At 35.9% G+C, this 26,016-nt stretch overlaps 1 protein-coding gene across 1 annotated transcript in view; it reads left to right on the top strand.

Moving 5' to 3' along the window:
* The window catches only part of LOC107665529 (follistatin-related protein 5-like), a gene marked incomplete at its 3' end in the record, with an annotated part of 117,378 nt that overhangs the window by 55,830 nt on the left and 35,532 nt on the right, over positions 1-26,016 (top strand). The window contains exons 5-6 of the mRNA XM_016456443.1: positions 7,805-8,001; positions 13,344-13,464. Of these exons, the coding sequence (XP_016311929.1) occupies positions 7,805-8,001; positions 13,344-13,464 (318 nt within the window). The remainder of the gene's footprint in view (positions 1-7,804; positions 8,002-13,343; positions 13,465-26,016) is intronic.

Here is a 26,016-nt window from a genome sequence, read left to right as displayed (position 1 = left end):
GTGTGTGTGTGTGTGTGTGTGTGTGTGTGTGTGTGTGTGTGTGTGTGTGTGTGTGTTATATATGTTGTTTATTAATATAGAAATGATATGTTATTTATTCATATATAAATATATAAATAATATTGAAATATTTCATTTGAATATACTTAAAATATATTTAAATACATAATTTCACACCCTGTTGAACATAAAAAGCTGCTGTTTCAATGTGATTTGTCACAATTATGTTAAATGTTTATCATATTGCTTTTCAAATTGCAGTCACAATTAAAAAAATAATTAAATAAAATAAATAAATTTTTATATTCCTTACAGCTCAAAGACAGACAAAGAGAGAAGGAGAGAGAGGTTGTTCTGTTGCCATTTTAGAAGAGTGATAATAAGACCCTGAGCTGTTTAATGTCACTGTCACCTCCAGCCTGAAGAGAAGCCACATCCGTGTCTACCGGCAGGTAATAAGCTCCTCAAAGGTGCACCAGCGTCTGCGAAAGAGAGAAATCAGAGATATAGGGACAGGGGTAAGAGTGGAGAATTGAAGAACCTGTGACAGGAGAAAAGAGAGTGTGGAAATCAAATTAAAGGTGAAACAGGAGGTAGACAGCTGGAGAAGATGACTTACTTTATGTAGAATAAAGCAGCACTACTGAGACACAGAGAGAGACAAAAACAATGAAGACGAAAGAGGGAGGGGGGACAACAGGAAAAAGGTTTTCTAGGCAAATGCAAAGTTTTTCACTCGCACATCACACTGCGAGAGCCTGAATAATAGCCTGCCAGCGAGTTGTAAATTTGTCGTCGCAACAACTCATATGGATATCCAGCGGCAGGTAGATTGTTATTGAATGCACTGCCTGTGAAATTCTCCAGTGAGATGTTAGGTGGTCAGGCGCAGCAAGAGAAAGAGAGCAGACTTCACAGCCCACTGCGTTCACACGTCCATTTCTGCAGCACCAGAACTTGACAGCAATAGCACTGGCCCTGTGCCCTTAAAGAGCGGAGTCAGTGACCTCAGACTGAAGCAGAGACTGAAGCCATGTGTGTGTGTGTGTGTGTGTGTGTGTGTGTGTGTGTGTGTGTTTGATGCATAGAGCATGTAGAGCGATGTACTTTGAGAATACAGAGGGGAGTTCCCTGTTGGAAAAAAAACAGCATATGCTGGTTAGTTTTGAAGCATAGTAGCTGGTTTGAGCTGATTTAAGCTTGTCCTTAGTTGGTCATGAGCTGGTTTAAGCTGGTCCTGGGCTGGTTATAAGATGGTCCTGAGCAACTAGCTCCAGTTTATAACCAGCTCAGGACCAGCTTAAACCAGCTCAAACCAGCTACTATGATTCAAATCATACCTAACCAGCATATGCTGTTTTTTTCAACAGGGTTGGCACACAGAGAACCTAATCTACTGCTGTTGTACAGATATGGGCTGCTCACATGACATCAATACAGCAGAGCCATATAAAAATATATCAGGTTTAGCAGTAGTGATGCACAAAATGTACAGAAAAATAAAGAGACCAAAAGAATTGGAGGAATGGAGTGTAAAGACAATTTCCAGCTGGCTTTAGGGTTCATTTAGGTTCATTAAAGTTGTCACAATCCTAAAGCCAGATTTTAAAAATTGTATTATGCTTTTTTTTTTTAGATATGTTTTGTTATATCCATATGCTTTACAATATTTTGCAAAGAGAAACATCTGGCGTCGTTAAAAGTTAAAATCAGCATAAAAATATCACATAAAATCAGCACCTACTTGCAATACAGAAAACTTGCTTTGCTTTCATTTTCATCACACTCTCTGCATACTGTAGCACTAGCAAAGAAAATCTTCATATCATGACTTATTTAGATGATATACAGTCTATAGCCTATTTCAGCTTTACTAAATAATCACAATACAGACCAAAAATAAAAAACATAAGCACAATTTGAGGTGTACTTTATGAAAAAATGTCAGATTATTTTGTATCGTATCATTATTATTATTAGCTCAAATATGTTACAAATAAAAAGGCCTGTTTCTTACTGAAATGAGTGTGAGAGATTATTTAATTACACCCAAGAAAGAATACTGGTCAACTAGTTTTAAAAGGGATAGTTCTTCCAAAAATAATTAATCAACCTCAAGCTATTCCAAACCGTAATGCTTGCCTTTGTTCTGTTAAACTTTTATTTTGAAAAATGTCATAATGTTGTTTTGTCCATACAGTGAAAGTCAGTGGGATCCAGTGTTGTTTGTGACTTCATTTGCTTTCAATGTATAGACAAATACAGTTGAAACTTTTGAAGTCTCTTTTTTGTGTGTGTTCCACAGAAGAATGCAAGTTTTCAAATTGCATGAGGGTGAGTAAATGATGAAAGAATTTTCAATTTGGGGTCCTTTTAAATCAAGCTAGACAGACAAGGTCAAGAAGCATGTAACATCAATGGTGCTATTAAGCAATCTCAGCTGAGTAATGGTATTTTATCTGTGATATTCACCCAAAATAATGACTTACAGCATCAATACCAGCATGCCCGTTTTGTTATTATTTCTTAATGAGGTTATAATTCCCTCATAATGATCTAAATGATCAAATTGGCTCGTTAATGTTAATTAGCTGTCCCTCAAGCTGTTTTTATTAATGCTGCCATTCTAACCCCACCTTCGGACAGGACTGAATTTCATCTGATCTGACTAGATTTACCAGTGTGGTTTTCAAAGTGAATCAGGGTTCCATGTGTCACATGCAGTGGATCAAACATGCAGATATGAATGCAGGTGGTCGTCTAAACCCCTTTCAAACAGGGAAAGATCAATCTGCTTTTCCTCTGGGCTGCCTGGACGTGTCAAGTTTTACTTCAAAGTAAATCACACAGGCCACTTAAGAATGGTTTTATGGCTTGTAATAAATGTCTTTGTGCTTAATGCTGCATTTGTGTAATGCTTGTCAAAGAATACGGATATTCTGAACAGTTTTAAGAGGCTCTGGCACATAGTCAGACGGTGAAGTGAAGGGTTGTGTGCCATTCAAAACTGAATTGAGAATACTTTTTAAATTCTGAAAGTTCTGAATTTAAAATGAAATAGCAAACAGGATATAGAATTTGAATTATTTTTAACAAGAAATATCAAGACCATATTTAAAAAAATCATGATTTGATGCTCAAATATTTCTTATAATTATTAATGTTGAAAACAGTTGTGCTGCTTAATGTAACTGTGATACATAAGGATCGCAGAAATTCATTTGAAATATAAATATTTTGTAACGTTATAAATATATTTACTGTCACTTTGATATTTAATGCATCCTTGCTGAATAAAAGTTGCATTTTTTTTAAGTCTTACTGAACTAGAGTTATTATATTTACAAACTAAAACAATAAAAAAATTCAACTTTAACTAAAATTAAAATGGAAAAAAGTACAAATAAAACTAATTAAACTTACAGTACGTTTTAGAGAGAGAGAGAGAGAGAATGTAAAATAAATAATTAAATGTACATTATAAATTATATATATATATATATATATATATAAATTAGATTAAATAATATTGATTTTTATATAAAAGATTGTGTATAGTCTAAGCATTAATACTGTCATACACTGTTCATGAGTATATTTAGGTTAATGTATATTGCTGTGACCTCATTTCTTAGCGCTCAATCCTTTAAATGATTCCACCTGTTCTAATTAACAGCAGCTTGCCACAGTCTGTTAGACACAGCCTAACACTTTAATTTGCCTGCGTGTCTTGAATTGCCCATCACAAACTTGTTTGTCACAGCTCCTGACTTTTGCAAAGTAAAATGATGACCAGAATTCCCATCAGGATGGGTGACCAGCCATGGCACGCTTTTAGCTGCTGCGGCGTGGTTCATGACCATCAACTGCACGTCTTATGTGAGCAATGCCGTCATACTTTCATTTATGCAGGAACAAAGAAGAGTCTGAATCTGGGTTCATTTTAGAAATGGTCGGAGTGCTAACACCGGACCTGGTTAGCACACGCTCCCTACGCATGTTTAATGAGATGAGAAACAGTTGCATGATGGATCCATTATCAGTGACCTTCTATAGCACTAGAGGTCTCAGTTGTGTTGTACATTAAAGGACAGATATATATTTAATAGCCCTCACCCATAAGAAACTCTCTGATGGATGAAGGTTGAGCAAATAAAGACAGGAAGGTCATTGTAGAACTTTGTAAATGTGCTTCTCTGTGGGGGATTTGGAGAATGCATTGACAGATCTCAACTCAAATTTGGAGAATGCATAGACAGATCACTTGGAAACAATGTTCTTTCTAATTTAAGCAATCAAGTAAAACCTATTTCTGTCAGGCGGGCGTTTCGACTGCCTTCTGTATAAACACCCCATATGTGACCCTGGACCACAAAACCAGTCTTAATTCGACTGATTTCTAGTCGTGTCCTCTTTTGGAAGGCCAAACAAAGAAGTTTCGCTTGCGCAACGAACCACACAGCGTCTTCATAACATGGCGGTGGCGGTGGCAGCAACAATAAAGTTACACCTTCTTTCTTTGCGTGAACATTTGGGCGACTTTATGCAAATCTTCCCACATCGTGACGTAGACATGTGGGGGGCGTGTTTAAACGAGCGTTTTAGGAGAGCGTGGACCAGTCTTAACTTCTATAAAGAATATCTCTTTGGGTTTGAGACTTTAGTCTTTGCAACGTTAGGGATCTTATCTATTCACGAACAGCTTGTAACACTCCAAAGAGAAAGGAAAACTTGAAATCGTATCAAATGACCCCTTTAAAACTTAATTTTTGATTAGTAATATGCATTGCTAAGAACTTCATTTGGACAACTTTAAAGGCATAATTAATTTTTTTTTTTTGCATCCTCAGATTACAGATTTTCAAATAGTTGTATCTCAGCCAAATATGGTCCTATCCTAACAAATCATACATCAATGGAAAGCTTATTTATTCAGCTTTCAGATGATGTATAAATCTCAATTTCGAAAAATTGACCCTTATGACTGTTTTTGTGGTCCAGGGTCACATATATTGAGAAATGGAGCATAATGTAACATATATCATAAAAAGATGCACATTCTCATGCACAAAGGACTGAAAACATGTTGAATGTCATGATGACAGCACTTGTGTTTTTCCAATCGCCCACGTTCACAAATGCAACTACCGGTCAGAGCAGAAATCTTAATTTAACTAAATTAATTACTAGTGATTGTAGGAGCCATCTTAGAGAGATTATTGTGGACTTGATTTATTATATATTATATATTAGGGATGTGCTGTATCACTACCCTGTCTGTTATCATCTATGTTAGAGGGCTGTTTTTTTTGCGGGGGGGTTTATCAATATTGATAAATATTAATTGTGCATGTTCATTTATTTTTGTACATTTATATTACTTTTGCCATCATCTAACACTCACCTAAAGTTAATCTTTAAAAACACAAATACTTTCATAACACTGTTAAATATAATCTTGAGGAAATCTCAAAATGAACATTCATTTTCATACTGTACATTTAAAAGCTGTGAGGCCTAGATTCACTTGTAACATTTAAAATAAACTATTTTATTATGATTATTGTTATTATTATTAGATTTTTTTTTTTTACAATTTATTTAGGTAATGTAGTATAACATTTTTATAAATTTTATATTACATAACATTTTTATGTTTTATACTTTATAAAACAAAAGACCAAAAAAAAAAGTATTGCATGGGCTCTGTGGGTTTCATTTTCTTTTCTTTTTTTTCATTTTCAAGTCATTATTTTTTAAACTCCCTGTTGTGTTACTATAATATCTCTGTACTGCAAATTAATATTTGGTGCGTATTTCTACATACAAGATATCTATATACAAGACTCACAGTTTCAGTCCACACTGAAAATCAATGCACAGGCAGATGGGCTCCTGTTGAAACGCAGCTCATTAATGTAGCTCTGATTCAATAAATCTCCAGCTTTCCACACATTTTAGAGTTTTCCTTCTGCACGGTTGCAACATTGCTGGGAACTGTACAGCTGTCAAATATCAGGTGGATAATGCTGTATAAATATATTCCCTAAGTCACACATCTGCAGTTCTGGAATATGATAGAAGACATGCAGTTCTTCATTTGCCACCATGCCAAAAAATGAATGCTAATGTGCCGTGTGTGCAAACGTACACACACACACAGGTTTGACGACACTGACCTTCATCTCCTCTGGGCAAGGTAGACGGTAGACAGCCATTTATCTTTTATTCATTCTGCCATTTCTAAGGAAGGAAGCTTTCCTGCCATGGTGGCTTGTCAAATTAGAGGCCATTTTGTGATGTGTGGCACGCTATAGCTGATCAGCACACGTACACACAGCAGGCTCAGACACATATATGTATTCATACATCTCAGTAAATCACACACACATTGCAGTTAGTGGTGCAGTCATGTGGAGATGAGCTGTGACTGACTTGACATCTGTCAGTGAATCTAGCCTGACAGTCTTTAAAACCAGCTGCTTTTCCTCAACCTCCTTCCTTCTCCCTCTCTAGCTTTCATTTCTGATTCTGCCTTTCATTATCCATCTCTTATGCTCCAGAAACAACATCGGTATTCTCACAAGAAGCCATACTGCACCACCTGAGCTACATATAATGACGAAAACATCTCAAATATTGTCAAATGCTTTTTGACAAGCCTTCCCAGCCGTTGTTTCCAGCAACTGTTTCAAGTCCATCCCTAACACCTTTCCAGCGCTTTCTCTGACATGATCGCTAGAGTAATGTACAGAGTCTGTCCTCCTCTGCCATGTTTGCATAACACAGAGCATTTTTTTTCTGCAGCCCATTAGCACTGTCACGACAGCATTGTAGTTTTTTGTCTTTTTTTGATCAGCGTAATGATTGTCCAAATAAAATAAGAGTTTTTATCATCAAATGTTCTGTTATTAATGTATGTGTTTTGTTCTTTTGATATTAAGGAAAGTCATCTAAAATTAAACATAGCATCGCATAGTTACGTCAGTGGGTGACGGCAAGTTACTGTCTTCATAAGTGAATCATTCGTCGAAAAGATTTGTTTAAAACACTGATTCATTCAGGAATGAAACGCTTGACCGTTATTAGTGATTCGCTGAATCATTCAGAAAGAAATTATCAAACTGTGTGTTGTTTGGAGACATGCAACTGTTCTGCTGTGGCTTTGTTTGGAACTAATGGCAATATTGTGTCAAAAATGTAAGTTACTTACAATAATATTAACTTCATATATATTGAACTGTTGTATGAAATATATTATGGCCGTTTGTTTTTTTATTTTAATATTAATACAACTGTTGTTCGACCACAGGCAATCACAGGTAATAACAGTCTTGCAGATATAAAAAAAAAAAAAAAAGACTAAGCATAGTAATTTTATTGAATATTTGTATTATTTATTTATAACCTGGTATCAGTCATCATTGAAACCCTATTTTCTTTAGATAAAAAATAAGTAACATATAATACATTGTGTGTGCATGTGTGTGTGTGTGTGTGTGTGTGTGTGTGTGTGTGTGTGTGTGTTTATTTTCTTAAACAATCACTAATAGTCTGATGTATCAAATATGATGCATACAGTAAAACAAAAACATTTATTTATTTTGATTCTTCTTGTGAGAGCCACAAGATCTGCAAATTCCCAGCATTTATTTACATACCAGACCTGTTAGATTCCTCATATGGCCATTTTTGAAATGGGCTTCATATTGCCACACTATTGATGAATTAGTAATGCTGCAGAACAGCGAATTCATCTCCATATACACTGATCTGACCAGCATTTCTCTCCAACACTTCGCAGATGATAACTGTCATCTAGGAGATTATAAAAAATTGAAGACCGAGATGTTGGACTTACATGCTCAGAGGTACTTGACCCCCGGTAACCATGGCAGCCACGAGAACGATATGGCAACTAGAAAACATCTGGTGGACATGATGTTCAAGCGCTTTGACGCAGATGGTAATAGAAGAGTTGACAGCAGTGAGCTCTCACAGGTAAGTCCGAACAAGACTGTTACAAAGTCACTCTCTTTCTTTTCTTTCACCCATTTAATCGACGTTGCAATTAGGTGCCGTTTCTTGACTTTCTTAACGTGTCTGTCATGTTGATTTTATTTTAAAGGGGTCATATGATGTTGCTAAAAAGAACATTATTTTGTGTATTTGGTGTAATGAAATGTGTTTATGCAGTTTAAGGTTCAAAAAACACATTATTTTCCACATACTTCATTGGTCTGAAAAGCGAGGTGTGCTCTGATTGGCCAGCTATCCAGTGCGTTGTGATTGGCCGAATGCCTTAAGCTTGTGACGGAAATGTTATGCCCCTACCATATTGTGATGCAGTGTCCTGGCGCGACAAGACAAAAACAATAAAACCCATTATAAATGAAGCATTTGTTGCATCCAGTGGGGACATAGTTACGGATTATAATGACATATACTGTCTTTTTACGTGTTGCATCGTGCCGCGTAAACACAAAACCATTTCTGCATTTGTGATCGGAGAAAAGACAAAAAACAAGCGCTAATTTACACTGCTCAAAACTCTTATCCGGCGATCCACAGCGCGAAGTTGATGTATTTCCTCAGCGAACATTTGAGCGGTGTTATGCAAATCTTCCCACATTGTGACGTAGCCATGTGGGGGCGTGTTAGAACGAGCCATTTTAGGTAGGTGTGGTTGACTCTTAAATTTTATAAAGAATATCTCTTTGGATTTGAGACTTTAGTCTTTGCAGCTTTACAGATCTTTTTTATGCACCAAGAGCTTGTATCACTTCAAAGAGAAAGGAAAAATTTAAATCGCATCATATGACCCCTTTAATAACCATTTTCAAACCAACAGTAGAGGTCAATTTTCAGAGAGAAAAATAGAGATCGTTTTCCTTTATCAACTTTTTAGCTAGATTTTTGCCCCAATTTCGGCATGTAAACACCTTAACCTGAGTTCTGTCGGTTTATTGAAGTGTGCATGTGTAATATTTGACAGGAAACCATGCTTATGGCAAAAGTAAGTGCATCCAGAGTGTTTTGTGTTAGAGAAGAAGAGAATATATCTCAAACTCTGACCTTGACCCAAGAAATGTGAAAAAAGTGCTCATCTTGTGCAGCCATAGGACATTAGTACAGTCATAGAACCTTCAAATATGAGAGGTGAGTGAGTCTGTGCAAATTTTCCTCTGACATTTTTGGAATATTCTGTGGTTTTTAATGCTTTATTTAACATCACTACTCACATAACAAATGGAATACTCTGAGTAGAACACATGGATGCTTATGTTTTGATGTTAGCATCAGGGAATAACCTCATTTTTAATATAGTCTTGTAAATGCTGTTTACTTGCATTGCCAGGTTATTGATGTAAATGAATGTAAATGGGTAAATTGGGTTATTTCGATGAACTGATTTTTGGTATTTATCAGCATATTGGTATGCATGCACTCTAAATATGATCACTGTTGTGAAATTGCACTGAATTGCCAAGGAAACATCTACCTGCTGATGTACAGTTAAGGTTTTATTGAAACTGGAAAAGAGATGAAAGGGGAAACACATAACTAATAATATGGGTTTATGAGTGTACAGAATAAATAAAGAAAAATAGAACAACTAAGAAAGACAAATAGACTGAATTTCCATACTTTCAATCTGCTGTACTTTCAAAAGCAGCTCAAATCTTTTGGGTTGTTGTCTTACCCTCATGTCATTCCAAACCTGCATGGCTTTCTCTTCTTTGGAACACAAAAGAAGATATTGTTAAAAATGCTGGTAACTAAACAGTTTCGGTTGCCATTGACTTTTTACAGTATTTTATGGACAAAAATACATTGAAGTAAACAGGAACTGAAACTGTTTGGTTATCAACATACTTCAAAATATCTTCTGTTTTACAGAAGAAAGAAACTTGTACTGGTTTGGAATGAGTAAATAGTGAGTAAATGATGACAGAATTCTAATTTGTGGGTGGACTGTCCCTTTAACATTTTGAGTAAAAAAAGAAAAGTCTAATCAGTCATTGTCCAAATGCATGTTGTTTTGTTTACAGTAATACAATATCTGATGCTTGAATCTGATAGATAATGAGAATGGCTGGGGATCACTTTAACTCATGTTTTATTGCATTAATTTGAAAACCGTAAATGAGCAGGCAAGCTTGTCTCTTTTTTAAAATTTCACTCAAAGACTGATCCCAGGTCAGCTGTGCTTTATCTTGTGCTGCAGCAGAAAGATTACACCTGTCCATAGAGATACCGTGCACAGCAAAATGAGCAAAATATGAATTTATTCATATTTCTCCAGAGACAAAACTCTGAACGCACTTTCACTCTCAGTTACAGGCGTGAGCCATTTCAGTTTCATTGTGCAATATTTTCATGTCATTTGCATATTTCTTCATTCTCAGTGGAAGAAGAATAGATCCCTTTTCATGCATGTCAGATCGAAGACAATGTAAAAAGTGAACATTTTGACTGGCCCTGAATACAAAAGCTTGGCCTGTTGACATGAAGCTAGCGCAGGTTGAAAAGGTGATTGAGAAATGGGAACATAGAGAAATGCCTTCCAGCAAATTCAGAATATTCTCTCCTAATAAAGCAATTAAACTCCATAAGTATTCTCAGCCTGGTCTCATGTTTATACGTAGGAATTAATACGTAACATTTACAAGCACAAAACTTACATTTTTGTACGTTTTTATTAATGCTAAAATGTACAATTTAGACGTATTTCAATGTTTAAAACGTACAAATCGCTACGTATTTTTAGCTAAAAAACTTACAAATATTTACGTATCTTTTATATCATTAAGATATTCGTATCAATGCATTTTTATCCTTTTATCAATAAGCGATTTAGATTTTTACACCCCTTAACCTACCTCCAAACCTAAACCTACCCATTTTATTTGGTGTATTTTATAGTTCTATTGTCAGTCACAGCATGTCGGAGAAAACGCCTTTTGTGGCCTATGGCAATCAAAGTAAACATTATATGACAAGTAAAGGTTAAACTATTGCAGAAATTTTATTTATTTTAAGGTTTAAAGTGAAGTCTTGTTTAACATTACGTAGACATATTCTAGGAAACAAGCTGGCAGCAGAAATCACACAACAAAACGAAATGTTATCATTTCATAAGTAAACAATTTAATAATGTAATTGAAAACAAGCTAATTCATATGACAACTAAAAACTAATAAAATTAATGCCGTGATTTCAATATTCATAAGGATTCATTTTTAGGTGTCGTCAATACGTCAATTTTGTACGTTTAAATGCTGAAAATATGTAAGTATTTGTACGTTTAGATGCTGAAAATACGTCAGTATTGTACGTTTTAGTGCCTGTAAAAACGTAAGTAAATGTACGTTTTATAGAACCACATGTTACGTAAAATACATACGAATTATCATGAGATCACGTTGGTATTCTGCTCAAGTACATCTTCTGGTACTCCTGAAATGATCTTCATGCAGAAAGTGAAGGGACAGTCCATGAACCCTTTCTGACTTATTGAATGAGTGCTTTTTTATGTCATATCATTAGTTTAATAATGTATTTACATTCAAATAACATATTTAATACATTTAGTACCATGCTGGAAACTGCTTAAAGCTATATGACTTTAAGAGTAGTAATTCACCTAAAAAGGAAACATTTGTTGACAATTTACTCTCCTTCAGGCCATCGAAGATGTATATCACTTGCTCACCAGTGAATCCTCTGCAGTGAATGGGTGCCGTCAGAATGAGAGTTCAAACAGCTGATAAAAACATCACAATAATCCACAAGTAATCTATACGACTCCAGTCCATCAATTAACGTCTTGTCAAGTGAAAAGCAGTGTGTTTGTAAGAAACAAATTCATCAAGACATTTTTAATGACTCACATTTTGGCCAAAAGCAATGGTTTAAAGTTTAAACTATGTTGCATTTGTTTCTTACAAACACGCAGCTTTTTACTTCACAAGACATTAATTGATGGACTCGAGTGGATTATTGTGATGCTTTTATCAGCTATTTAAACTCTCATTCTGATCACATCCCATTCGTTGCACAGGATCCATAAGTGAGCAAGTGATGTCAAGCAAAATTTCCCCAAATAACTTCAGACGAAGAAACAAACTCATAAAAATCGTGGATGGCCTGAGAGTCAGTAAATTTTCATTTTTGGGTGAACTATTCCTTTAATACAAGGCAATTACCAAGCCTTAAAATACATAGTACAAAATATTACATAAAACTATTTTGACATTCCCTGTAGCATGCGGTATGCAGATCAGACTGGTACATTGAAAATTTCAGCATTTGAAAGTTTACTTTCTTGCTTGCTTGTTTTGTCTTCTAAATAAATGGTCCATCAAAACTGCATAGCTAATGAGGTCAAAGTGAAGATTGCCTGTCAGTTTCCGAGCTGGTATCAAGTCTCTATAAGAGGATTAGAGTTTGCAACAGATAATAAAAGGACAGGATTGAATCTGAACACACAGGTCTGGTTTTAGTAATAATATAGGCTAGTTCAGGTCAACCTTAGCACTGGCTATGAAAAAGCTTTAAGGAGATGGTCCTAAGATCATGTCTGTATTGTGTGGATATATCATTTATTTCATAAGTTAATTTTGATTGTTCATACGCATATGCTAAAGATATTTTCAAAATCTCAACTGTAAACCACAGTAAATCTAGCCCCTAACATTCATAATAACAAACCCTCCAGCTTTCTTTCACTAACTGTAATTACCATCAGACGAATGTATGATAGAACGTTTTACAGTAATCCCTCATGTTTTCCAGCATAAGGCTGTTATAAAAACTTGCTCAGTTCTGGATGTTTGCCAGCTGACAGGATTCACAATGTCTGATGCAGATTGCTGATGGGGGGGAAGTTGTGGCCTAATGGTTAGAGAGTCGGACTCGTAACCCAAAAAGTTGCGGGTTCGAGTCTCGTACCGGCAGGGATTGTAGGTGGGGGGAGTGAATGTACAGCGCTCTCTCTCACCTTCAATACCACGACTGAGGTGCCCTTGAGCAAGGCACCGAACCCCCAACTGCTCCCCGGGCGCAGCTCCGGGTGTGTGTTCACGGTGTGTGTGTGTTCACTGCTGTGTGTGTGCACTTTGGATGGGATAAATGCAGAGCACTAATTCCGAGTATGGGTCACCATACTTGGCCACATGTCACGTCACTTTTCACTTTCAGATAGGAATCATCTTTAATTATTCAGAATGGTAAAGCACTGGTTCAGCACACCAAACACATTTTTTTGGTGTGCTTTGTTGAAACATCATACAGTAGGTTCTGCTTTAAATTTAATGATCTTTAATCTTGTTGTCGTGCAGGTCATCAAGCAGGAAGGTCTGAGCAGGACGGCATCAGAATGCACTCTGTTCGATCTGTTCAAATATAATGACGTCAATGATGACGAACACCTAACCAGAGAGGAGTTTTACGCAGCTTTTGGTGAGTGTTGGGTTTTGTTAAAATGATGTTTAAGACATGAAAGTGAACAAAGCTGGGAGAAACTTTCAGCTGTATAATTAGCACCATCAGGGCTGGATGCACCTTTAGTAACTGTGACACTTATTTTCAGTGTCATTTGTTAATAGCACAATGGATAATTGCAGTATTTTAATGAAGAAACTCTGAGCACAATTTCAGTCGTGGTTACAGGCATGAGCATTTTTTAATTTCATTGTGCAGTAGTTTCATGTCATTTGGATATTTGTTCATCCCTAGTGGAAGCAGAATAGTCTCTTTTTGATTAAGAATGGGACTTTTGAGGAATGTAATGTTTCTAGTTGTGCTTCCAATTTGACTTGATGAAAGTAACAACTTTCAGTTCAGTGAGTACGTTGAGAACCACTGATCTAGTCAATGAATTAAAGGAATGGTTCACCCAAAAATTTAAATTTGCTGTTAATTTACTCACCCTCTTGCCATCCAAGATATGTGACTTTTTTTCCTTTAGAAGAACACTAAAGATGATTTTTAGCTGAATCTATGCTCATTTTTGATTCATAAAATGCAAGTCAATGAGTTCCATCACTTCCATGACAGTCAAAAAAGCAGGTACAGGAAACACAAAATTAATACCCACGTCTCCTGATAATATATTGGGGTCTTATCTAACAAAACAATCGTTCATCAGCTAAATTGGCCTGAGGGTGAGTAAATAAACAGCACATTTTCATTTTTGGATTAACTATTCCTTCAGTTGTTCACAAATCAATCTGCGCTGGTCATAATGTATGTTTGTTGTTGCATGCAACTACAGAGGTCTGTTTCTTGTGTTTATATTATTTTGCAGCACCCAGTCTTTTTCTCTCATTATATTTAATTAGTCAGTAGTGGCATAGTGCCACCAGTGGGTCAAGATTTGGCCGGTTAGCATAGTCTAGTTATCAAGATGCTGTAACTACACCCTCTGGATGCAAAAACATCTTTCTGCATTGACGTTCATTCCAAAGTCTGTATTCTTACAATAATGTGTTTTTTTTTGTTTGTTTTTGCAAACCACATATAAATTGCACATTCATTATATTATAGTAGATGTTTTACCAGTATTCAGTTATTTTGAAGGTCTCTTAAAAAACATGAAACAGACTTTCACATTTTTCGTCTGCACAGGTAGAAGAATGTAGGCAAAGTGAATAGAACCAAACATCATGAAAATCAGGTTCCATAAAAAAAACTGTTATATCTTATCCAGAACTGGTACTTGGATCCCAGTCCTGCTCTTCATGGCAAGTTCAGACTGTTGGCATGTCATGTAATGAAGTTACATTTCTCCATTAGTCCAATCCACAGGGTCAGAGGTCTCTGAAATGGACTGTGACTCTGACAACCCACTGTTAGAAAGTCAGATCTTGCAGTCACTGTAAAGGTGAATGGATCCTAATTAAGCTCTAACTGAAGTCTACACTCATATTTTTCAGTAAGCCATTGAACAGTGACGGCCTGAGTAAGATTTTCCTCTTTTGTGCACTCATTAACATATTTGCTGAAGAGAAACTGAGGCACACTAATTAACTGCATGACTCAAGATGCAAGTAACATTTGTTATAGAGAATTTGTGTCAGGCTGGAAACTAAGTTATATTGCTAAAGTAGATGAATGCCCAGACTCAATGGACTGCCTATAGTGATCAAGCCAATGAAAGATGTTTGATGTTGAAGAGGTGGACATGACTGAACTCACTGAACTGAGACAGTTCACTGGTCTTGTTATGTCAAGTCAAGTCAAGTCACCTTTATTTATATAGCGCTTTAGATTTTTTCTAGATCCTGCATTAAATTTATATTTTGACCTCACTATTCGGGGAACAGACACAGTCTTTATAGATTGGACAGCGCAAGTACTTCTATCATTTAGGCGGGTAGTTATATGTATGCATACTTTATTTAATTTTTTAATGTTAATGTTTTTAACGATGTTTTATGCTCCCCAAGGCTGCATTCATTAAATCAAAAATACAGTTAAAACAGTAATTTTGTAAAACAGTATTACAATTTAAAATAACTTTAAATAACTATTTAGATTTTTTGTCTGATGACAAAACAGCCATTACTCCAGTGTTCAGTGTCACATGATCCTACAGAAATCATTTTAATGTGCTGATTTGCTGCTCAAGAAATATTTATTATTATCCATATTGAAAACAGTCCTCCTGGTTAATATTTTTGTGGACTGTGATACATTTATTTATTTATTTATTTATTTGTTTGTTTGTTTATTTATTTATTTATTTTATGAGTAGAAAGTTCAAAAGAACAACATGTGGGCCAAAGGCCTTCGTTTCTTATTTGGGGCTTTTGTTCCTAGATTCTATTTCTAGGCTCTTTGTAGAAACATTTTGTCATATTTCTATCCCAATAGAGAATAAATTAGTGCTCCCAATATAGATAAAAGCTTTGAGTTTTTGGTTATAAATTACAAACTCCCTATTGAAGGCTAAGACATCTCTTATGTCACAAGAAAGGACACATATTGAAAGATTCTGAGTAAAAGTAAAGCTTGCAGGCTAAATGAGGTAGCAGTGTGTTCCAACCTTTTACACTGACGTTCAGCATGTCTGCTCTGTCTCATTTTCCTTTTTAGTCTCATCTTCCTCTGACATTTCAATTTGACTCAGTTTGCGCTGACATTAAACAAAGGCCGACAATTTTAACATGTGGTTCGGGAAGAAGAAAAAAACAAAACAATAATGCACTTGCAATGGAAGCCTTTTTGCAAGAATCCCACTGTTACACACTCGGTTTTTGAGCAAAAAGCAGCTTTTCAGACAGGTAGAAGGTTTTGGAATGAAAATGGCAGCCGCAGTCTGCCCCTGTGCCCTTTCATCGATCTCAGCAGTTTGGGCGAGGCGGGAACAGCCCTGCAGGCAAAGAAAAAAATGTGTATTGCTACTTTCACTTTCCTTTTAAACTAAAGATAAAAAGATAAGACCTTTTGTCAGACTCCTTCAGAGAACACATTCACACCATCTCAATTCAGCTCCTGACACTTTGAACAAATGCTTTCTTTAAAAGTTTGAAAAACACTACTTTATAAACAGTGCATGCTGTGAGCTGGTGCTTTAGATACCTGCCACAAAGTGTGTGTGAATATGTGCATTTGTTTAGTTGGTTCGACCTTCAGTGCTCAATTTACCCACAGATATAAGCTCCTCAGATTCACCTGATCCTGACATGTTTTTCCATGGTATGGGTGCTTGTCAGTAAGTTTTCTCAGTCCACTTCTATACTCATTGATCGTGTTTGGGGCGTTCACACTGATAGCGATTTGCAGCATCAAAGCAAATCAATTTAATGTTGGCATGTCCAAAAAAACACTGAGCTGAGAAAAGTGTACCTTTATGCAAATGAGCATTGATAAAATGTGGCAAATTTTGATAGGAGTAAAGGCAGTGATCTGTCTCCTGTGACATGCTGTCGTCAAGTGTAGGCAAGATAGAGAGGTTAATGTTACTGTGAGCAATTTCACCATTCTGTGTAATTTGTCTCGGCCCACATACAGTAATATAATACAAAATGATGCAAATAAACTATATCAGAAATTACTGGTATTCTCAGCGAGTTTGATTCATGCATTGAATAAAACTCATTAATCTTGTTCATGATATTATGTATTATATTATGCATTGCAATTCATTCACAAACACTTTCCCTGCAGCAAAAAATAAATAAATAATAATAATTTATACAGTGTGTGTGTGTGTATATACACACACACACACACACACAAACACACACACACATATATATATATATATATATAATAAAAAGACTAATTATTTCCAATAATAATGTATTTTACAATCAAAAAAAAAAACTATGGCCAATAATACAGCCCATCAATAATGTATTACAAAAAGGAGTCAATAATACAGTGACCTGCTGACCTCCAGTGATAAATTCTCTGTATGTATGAACAGGGCACAAGTCAAAATTCAAGCAGCTATGTTCCTCCATCATTCATTGTGACATTTGATCTGACTTTGAATGTGTTGCAAGATATTGTGATGTGATGCATGAATAATTCATAATTTCAATTCACTTTAATAACTCACTTTAATGGCATATTCTTGCATGATCTTGATCTGGGTGGTCTGAGTTGGGGGCAAGTACACTATGGTTTCTTCACTCTGATGGAGTTAGTATGGTTGAATCTGGTCTGAAGGGGTTTACTGATGTGTGAGTGAATAGAGCTTGTCAGCGTTGACTTGTGTTGTTCAAACTCTCCAGGTCTGGGAGTACATCAGTCACATGGGTATAGATCTTAGTCCTGATGGAGGTTGACAGGCCATGAAAGCATAAAACGGTCCAGTTTTGGTTTGGGGAGTCTTTGGCCTCTCCAGAGTAAGATGAAGGGCAAGAGAACCTAAAAGAGCTAAGAAAGGTATCTTTTGCAATGTGTGGGTAATTATGCAGCCTTAAAACTTGCTAATTTCTCTGCATCTAATTACATTATTGAAAGATGCTGTCTGGGTTCTTCATGCCCTCTTGATTCCTTATTGCAGCAATTAGCACATGGTCTGCAAGAGGTTTTTGAGACATGCTAAATGTGTTTACTCAGATTCTGGCCCTTACCTTTAGCTCTAGGGAGCATTTTCATTTCTCCTCAAGAGTCTGTGTAGTTCACACATTTAGGCTAAATGTGTGGCTCGTTTATTCATAGCTGTGCTGTGGCAATTAATGTTTTATGGTTTTCATCAGACTCTTGTTTCCACCATGCATGAATCTCACAGGCTCTGTGGGTATGGGGGAAAAATTGGACTGGTAATGTCTTGCATATATTTTAGCATCAATTTAAAAATGACAGTTTTCCAAATCTGAGCATTTATCCTGATTGCTGATTGCAAGCTTGTTCTGCCATGCGTTCAGTAGCAATGGCTAATTAGTAAACCAATAATCCTTTAAGTCAATTTTTTAATGAATCTGCTGAACCAGTTCACAAATCTGGACTAAATGATTTGTTCAGGAATTGCACTGAATCAACCTAGTTCAGTGCAGTGATTCTTTTTTACATCATTACTTAAGTATTAACATTGGTTGTATCTGAATATGCATATTTTTCTACTATACAGTAGACAATTATTCTGCTGAACTATTTTCACAAAATTGGCTGCTTCATTCACAAATTGGGCTACACCAGTCAATCTGTTTTGTGAAAAAAAAATCATTTAGTCTATAGTTTTGTGAACTGGTACAGGTAAAAGATTTCTTTACAAATTTGTGCCTTAACATTTTTACGCTTGTACTGATGAAATATGCGTTTGGAATTACTTTGGGCTTTCTTATAATGTCTGAAATGCAAATTTTAGCAAAGTTACTTGTTTGTAAAATTTGTGTATATTGTTCATGGGAGTTTTGTAAGCAAAAAAAAAAAAAAAGGTTAAAAATGGCAAATCTTTTAGACTTTAAGTAATTATTCTGCCTTTGACCCTTGTTTACTCATGTTCCTACTTGTGACTGGTGCATCTACATGGTTTTTTGTCATGATTGGTTTGTGCAATTGGCATAGCTGTATGCTTCATGCTCCAAACTTACATCCCCCAGTGAAGTCAGAAGGCAATTACTTAACGCCACGTCGGCCCACAATGCCGTTCCTTTCATCTGTCAAGGCTGATATGCCTCCGGAGAGAACGTCAATCCACCTGCTCTGTCTGCTAAACAGACAAATGCACACACACACACACACACACTCAAACAGAGAAATACAGGAACAGCTCAATATCATTGGCAGTGGAGAATTGTGTGATAAGAAACAGGGCCTCACTTGAAACAAAATTGACTTCAGTGAAAGGCAATACAGACTTTTAAAGATTGCCATATGGGAAGTGAAGAAAAAAAGAAGGTCTATAGAGAGAGACAGAAAAAAAGAAATTCACAGCTCTGTAATATGGTGTGAAATGCACTTTCATTCATCAAATTTAACCAGGTGTTTATCCCACTTGTTTCTGCACTGTCCCTCTTGTATATGAGCCACAATTAGCCCAATTAGAAGTGTGATGGCATGCTAATATGAGTGGACATCCAGCGTTCCTACTGACAAGTGCCATGGAGATGGTGTTTTTCACAGGTGGTGTGAAGTCAGCCTTTCTTCAGCTTCTATTACTGGCTGTCTCTCACATTGATTGGGTCACAGTAAAGGTTTTATTCCATCTGACTTCAATGCGCAACACTTTTAAAAGATTCTGCAGCAATCACAGAGACCTTACGGGCTCATAAATGTACTAGTGGATGGGGACAGAGAGCAGGGCACAACTTTAGATGGGAGAGCAGCTGGTAATTATGACTGAAGACCTTTGACAACATCACTGCTTGTTGGAAAGGCTCTGTTGCTGCTTCTGTATAAGCTTGTATTGTATATTGTTTATTATATATAATGTAATTTATCCTTACATTTAAAAAAACTTGATATTTCTTTGGTTGTCTCGCCATCTTCGCATAGTCAGTGTTTGGCATTTACTTTGTTTTTATTAACATGTGTGACTCCCAAATTGTCCTGCTCTTTCCAGGGTTGTGTGCCAACAGTTGATAATGCCTTTTACATTTTAGTTAAATTCCTGAATATTAATTTAATTTAAATTAAGGTTACAAACAGGGTGCAGAATTGTAGTTCGAATTTGGATGTAAAAAAGGAACATTTTAATTAATTGTAATTTAACTAAATTCATTGTACTACCGCTTTTAGCTAAAATATTACACTTCTGTTAAAAAGTAGGTAAGATATTACACTTGGAATAGAAATCTTTTGTAACATTATAAATCACTTTTGATCAATTTAATCTATCCTTGCTGAATAAAAATAGTAATTTCTTTAAAAATCTTAATGACCTCAAACCTTTGATTGGCAATGTGTATACTACACCTTCCATTCACAGTAGATGAGTCCTGAATGTAGGGCTGGACGATATGGCCAAAATTTATATCACGATATATTTCTTAATTTCGGTCGATACGATATAATTCCGATATCGATATGAACACTATTTATCTGAAATAGAAATTGGTAATGTATATCGAAATATCGGAAATGTGTTTAAAAATCATATCACCGTTATTGGAAAAAATTATATCGCGTTACATATTGATATTGAATTATTGTCCAGCCCTACCTGAATGTTTAACATAGTCACTTTGGTTACAGAATGCAGTTATCACTCATTTGTTACCAAACTAATTGTGAACAGAACTGTGTTTAACACTCTGAAAGAGGATTTCCATGGGCTTTCTCATACCGGTTTTGATTTAGCTCTTCCTGCAGTAGAAGCATCACTGCTCTGGAATGGGATAGAGTTTGAACTAAATCAAAACTTGAATCAAAACTGCAGTCGTGCACTTCAGTTTTAATTCTACGCTGCTGCTGTGCGAGATGGTCGAGCCCTGAGGGAGAGTCTACTCATCTGCTACACGTGCTGTAAATGAGGGGGCAAAACCTCCACTTACTGTACTGTCATTAATCATAAACATATACTCAGGATTAAATGTCTGGACAGAACCTGCCATCATTTTTTACATCATTCGCAGTCTTGCAGTATTATCAGTGCACCATATTTGTTTAGGCTGCATCCGGGTGTTTTTATACCTAAAATAGACTCCCTCACTGGCATACACATAAACAAATACTCATCTTCTCTCTTGCGTTCCTTGTTCTGAAAAAATCAATTCGCTTCTCAATCCTACAGGGAATTGTAAAACGCAGTGGCTTGCCCTGGAGCAAATTCCAAATCTATTAAGACACAAAAGAGTGTAATTGAATGGCTAGGCAGGATATTACTGAATGGCAGAGATGGTGTCAGAGTATTACTCACACATACACATGGCCTGTTTTGATAAGAAGCTGTACTTGTACTGATTTACTGCATTCAAGCTTTATTTATTGTATTCATTAGAGGTCAGATTATTGTTTGCCAATGACAATGGGGCAAAAAGATGAAGAGGTTGGGTAACCAACACCAGATAGAGTTTAAGAATAGTTCACCCCTAATGTAAGGTCCGAAAAGGACATGAGACAGCACCATTTTTGTTTGTGTTCAATTAAAAAATGTCCATTGGATCTTTTAACATAAAAAGTTATCATACGTCTTCAGAATATGTGCATAGAAAAATATAAAAATAAAGTTTTGGGTCAGTAATATTTTGTTTAAAAGTTTTTGAAAGAAAGTTTAAAAGTATTTGATCAAAAACACAGTAAAACCGTAATATTATTACAATTTAAAATAACCCTGTTCTGTTAGAATACTGTATATTTTTAAATCTGATTTATTATTGTGATGGCAAGGCTGAATTTTCAGCATCCATTAGTCTTCAGTGTTGCTAATATGCTGATATTTCCTGGTGCTCGGGAAACATTTTCTTATTGTTATCAATTTTGTATGATACTTTTATGGCACTTTTTGTTCTTTATAGCATCTGACAGTGTAAATAATCTCCACTTTTCTTGTATGAAAAACAGAAGCTCTGTAAAATCTGTTTCTCAAAAAAAAAAGTATGTAAATAAAGACAACAATGGAAATATAAGGGTGTGAGAAAAATATCAAGAATAAAATGTTATAAAATAAATAGATTTGCCTCAATATGGCACAGGAAATTTACTGTCTAACATTGACTGCTTGGTTTCATTTCATTCATGCTAGGTTTTCCAGTTGATTTTTCTGTGTTCCTCACAGTATTCTTTCATTTTCGCCATACTTTTCTAAATGCTCCATTTTGGTAAGTCAATGAGAGTTTGTTCTCTTTGTCCACACCACATTATGAAACTGCTTGGGCTTGTCATTTTGTTCATGTGTTTGTGGTGCTGGAATGGGAAGTTTTTAATGTTTTGCTGAAAGTTGTTGCATTTGTAATCAGTCATGGAAAAAAGTGCAGCTCTCAGACACATGCTGTCTAGTTTTTCCATGGCTCACTGTCTGTTTTACTGAATTCACAAACTAAATGCAAATACAGAGGTCCTCACTCCTAATTTACAAACACTATTGTAGAGCTGCAATTTTGGTTTATTAAAATAAAAAAGTTATATTTTTACAGATTAGATTCCAGAACTATTCGTTCTGTAAGCAACAACAAAGTGTCAGGCTTCGCAATCAATTGATGATCCTTGCATTAATCCATTGGTTTACAAAATCCCAGTATAGACTAAGGCTGCTCTGTGCCTGCTCAAAACTCTGTGTAAAGACGTAATGCTGCATAAAAAGCCAGACTAAATTATTCCTGTTCTGACCCACCTTAACCCCTAGTATACAGTTGTAATTTGTATGTAAATGCATCTATGCCACCACTAAGCAGCATTAAATACTTTGTGTAAAGACATCTACTGCCAAATTTACCCTGCAAAGGTGGCACAGAAGCTCTGCTCAGAGGTGGCATAAATGCATTTACACAGATACAAATACAACTGTATCCTTTGATACTAGGGGCTGAGGTGGATCAGAGCAGGCTTAATTTAGTCGGGCCTTTATATGGCATTACATCCTTACACAGAATTTTGAGCAGGCACAGAGCAGCCTGAATTCGACTATATAAAGATGGCTTAAATTACACTTAAGAAGCACATGCCACATTTGTTAAGGCAGCTCTGTGCCTGCTCAATATTCAGTGTAAAAATGCAATGCCGCATAAAAGCCAGACTAAATTATGCCTGCACTGACCCACCTCATCTCCTAGTATCAAAGTATATAGTTGCAATTACTGTGTAAATGCATCTACGGCACCTCTGAGCAGCATTAAACAGTAAAAAGTGTAAAGACATCTAAATGCCACTGCAGAAGCACTTATATGCCACCTTTGCAGTGTAAATTAGGCAACTGACATGATAGGGCTGCTCTGTGCCTGCCCAGTTTTCAGTGTAAAAATGCAATGCCGCATAAAAGTCACACTAAATAATGCCTGCACTGACCCATCTCATCTCCTAGTATCAACATATATAGTTGCAATTGCAGTGTTGTAAATGCATTTATGCCACCTCTGAGCAGCATTAAACAGTCTGTGCAAAGACCCTTAAATGCCACTTCAGAAGCACTTATGTGTCACCCTTACAGTGTAAATTTGGCATTGGAAGTCTATAGAGATTTGGAAATAAGCAAACTGTACTACAGACCTGATCTCTGGATAAATATATAAAAAGGTACGCTCATGCGTTTGTTCTATTGTGCATACTCTCAGATCCTCTCTCTCACACAACTGTTCCATAAAAGTATTCCCTCATGAGCGTAGAGATTATGCCATGCGGAATGAATCTGACATTAAATGAGGATTGCTAAAGGTGCACCGACGCTACACTGCTGTTATCCACTATATGAGCTGAGAATAACACAATGAATAAGAGACATTACCGACTAATTTAGTAAATTAGCTTTAAATGAGAGCACAGCGATGAAATGCAAAATTGCAGTTTGCGAGGTGAGAGGCATGTTTGTTTAGTGTGCAGGCTGGTTATAATTCCCCGGATCTTTAATTGCATAATAATTTGAGATACCCCAATCCATGTACTCATTTGTTTTGCTGCAGCTTGAATATGTTTTCCACTTGTGTGCATCTCTGTGCATGAATGTAATTAAAATACCTGGAAAAAAACATTTTAGATGTCATTAACATGATCATGGGAAGGAAATCAAGTCAATCAAGTATTGGGGAAGCTATAAGGCAACAAGCATGTCATAATTTAAAGTAGTAAACTTGAGGTATTCTTAAAAATGTAGTTTGCGGTAATATAAGACGATGACTACAAGACTAAAATAAGATGTTTATGAACATAATGTTACTGAGTGTTTTTCTTTTTTGACAACCTTATTTTGACATTTTTCTGATCTCTCTCATTTAAAGGCTGGTTGCTGTCTGCTTTATGAGCAGGTGGACTCGGTTAACTCAAACAGTCAGGGTACAACTCCACTGAAAAGCAAATGAAAAGACTTTACCGTTAATTAGACCAAAAGAAGTGTTTTGCACCTGGCTCTATTATTCCTCTTACACTGTATAAAAACTGAGAAATGATATACGAGGATCTTTCAACAGCTATCTTTTGATTGAATGATGCTGTTAAGTCTTGACTGTGGAGATAATTATATTCAAACTAGATGTTAAGTTGAATAGTTTTTAGTTGAAAAGAAGCTGTCATAATGAACTGCCGGGTTTGGTTGGCATTTCTTCTGAGAGGCTCGTAGGAGCAGCCATTATTTTCTACCATCATTAAAATCTTAATTTCAAAACTAAGTGAAACTATCAGGAGATGCATGCTTAAAGCAGCACAAAGCCTATCACGATCATTATAAAGAGTGTTATGAAGCTATGAGTCAGCCATCTCAGCTTTTGCCTTGGGCAGTACAGCGACTTCAGCCGTATTAGAGGCTCGTCAGATTCATTGAAGCATCACAACTGATTGATGGGGCTCATTAATAGATTTGGGGATCAGGGGTTTGTTTGTTACCCTTGTCCCGCTCCAGGTGTGTGTTTGTTTGGACATTTATGTATTTACGTATATATACTTTATATATACTGTGTTTCTATATATACAAAAAAAAACGAATTTTAATAGTTTTAGTTTAGGTTTTAAGTTATTGTTAACTAAAATTAACTGAGTGTACTGTATAAAATCATAAGCAAAACTTATGTAGTACGTGTGATATCGAATTAACAGCTCTAATACTTGTATACTAAATTTATGGTATTTTTAAATACATATGCTATCCTTTAATAGTAACACATAAATCATCATATTAAAAAACAACATGCAAAAGCCTCTTTTGGGTAAGTGGGTATGACCCATTTTCACATGTGGTTATTTTTGCAATTAGCCTTTACTCGAGATCTTAGTAAAAAAAAAAAACTGGCTTTACTGACTGTTAGCTGTAAATGTGAAAAAATGTGACCTTTACGGAGCCCCTAAAGGGACATGGTGGTGGGAAAAATATTTGGGGTGGGAGGAAATTTTTTTTTGCATTCCCTCGAGAAACTTTGCATTCCCTCGCAAAACTTTACCTTTGCGTTCTCTCGCAAAAGATATTTTCGTTGTGCGAGGGAACGCAAAATTTCTCGAGGGAATGCAAAAGTTTTAAGAGAGAACGTAAAAAATTGACAAATATTTTTTCCTCCCACCCCAAATTTTTTCACTCAATCTGATTTTTTTCCACCACCGTGTCCCTTTAGGGGCTCCATAGACCTTTGATATGCTGTTCTATTTTATTTATTTATTTATTTTATTTTTTATCCAAAGAACTCACAAAAAAATAAAGAGATCAGACTTATAAGGGATGGGGGCAAAAAACAAGCTTTTGCTTCATCCCGCTCTGTTTCAGACTTGTTGTAATTATTGTTTGCAGCACTTTGTAGATATGGTTTTTCCTTTGCTATGTTGCAAAATATTTATTTGTTCGTATATTTTGTTTTATTTATTTTTTTATTTATTTTTCAAAATGAAATGAAACTTAATTAAATGACTTATTGCCTCTTATTGCTGTGTGTGTGTGTGTGTGTGTGTGTGTGTGTGTGTGTGTGTGTGTGTGTTTTTTTACAA

The sequence above is a fragment of the Sinocyclocheilus anshuiensis genome, unplaced genomic scaffold (genome assembly GCF_001515605.1).
Source record: "Sinocyclocheilus anshuiensis isolate Anshui unplaced genomic scaffold, SAMN03320099.WGS_v1.1 scaffold607, whole genome shotgun sequence".
Classification (NCBI taxonomy): Eukaryota; Metazoa; Chordata; class Actinopteri; order Cypriniformes; family Cyprinidae; genus Sinocyclocheilus; species Sinocyclocheilus anshuiensis.
The sequence above is the reverse complement of the archived record's forward strand: the minus strand, read 5'-3'. Positions and strand labels throughout refer to the sequence as shown.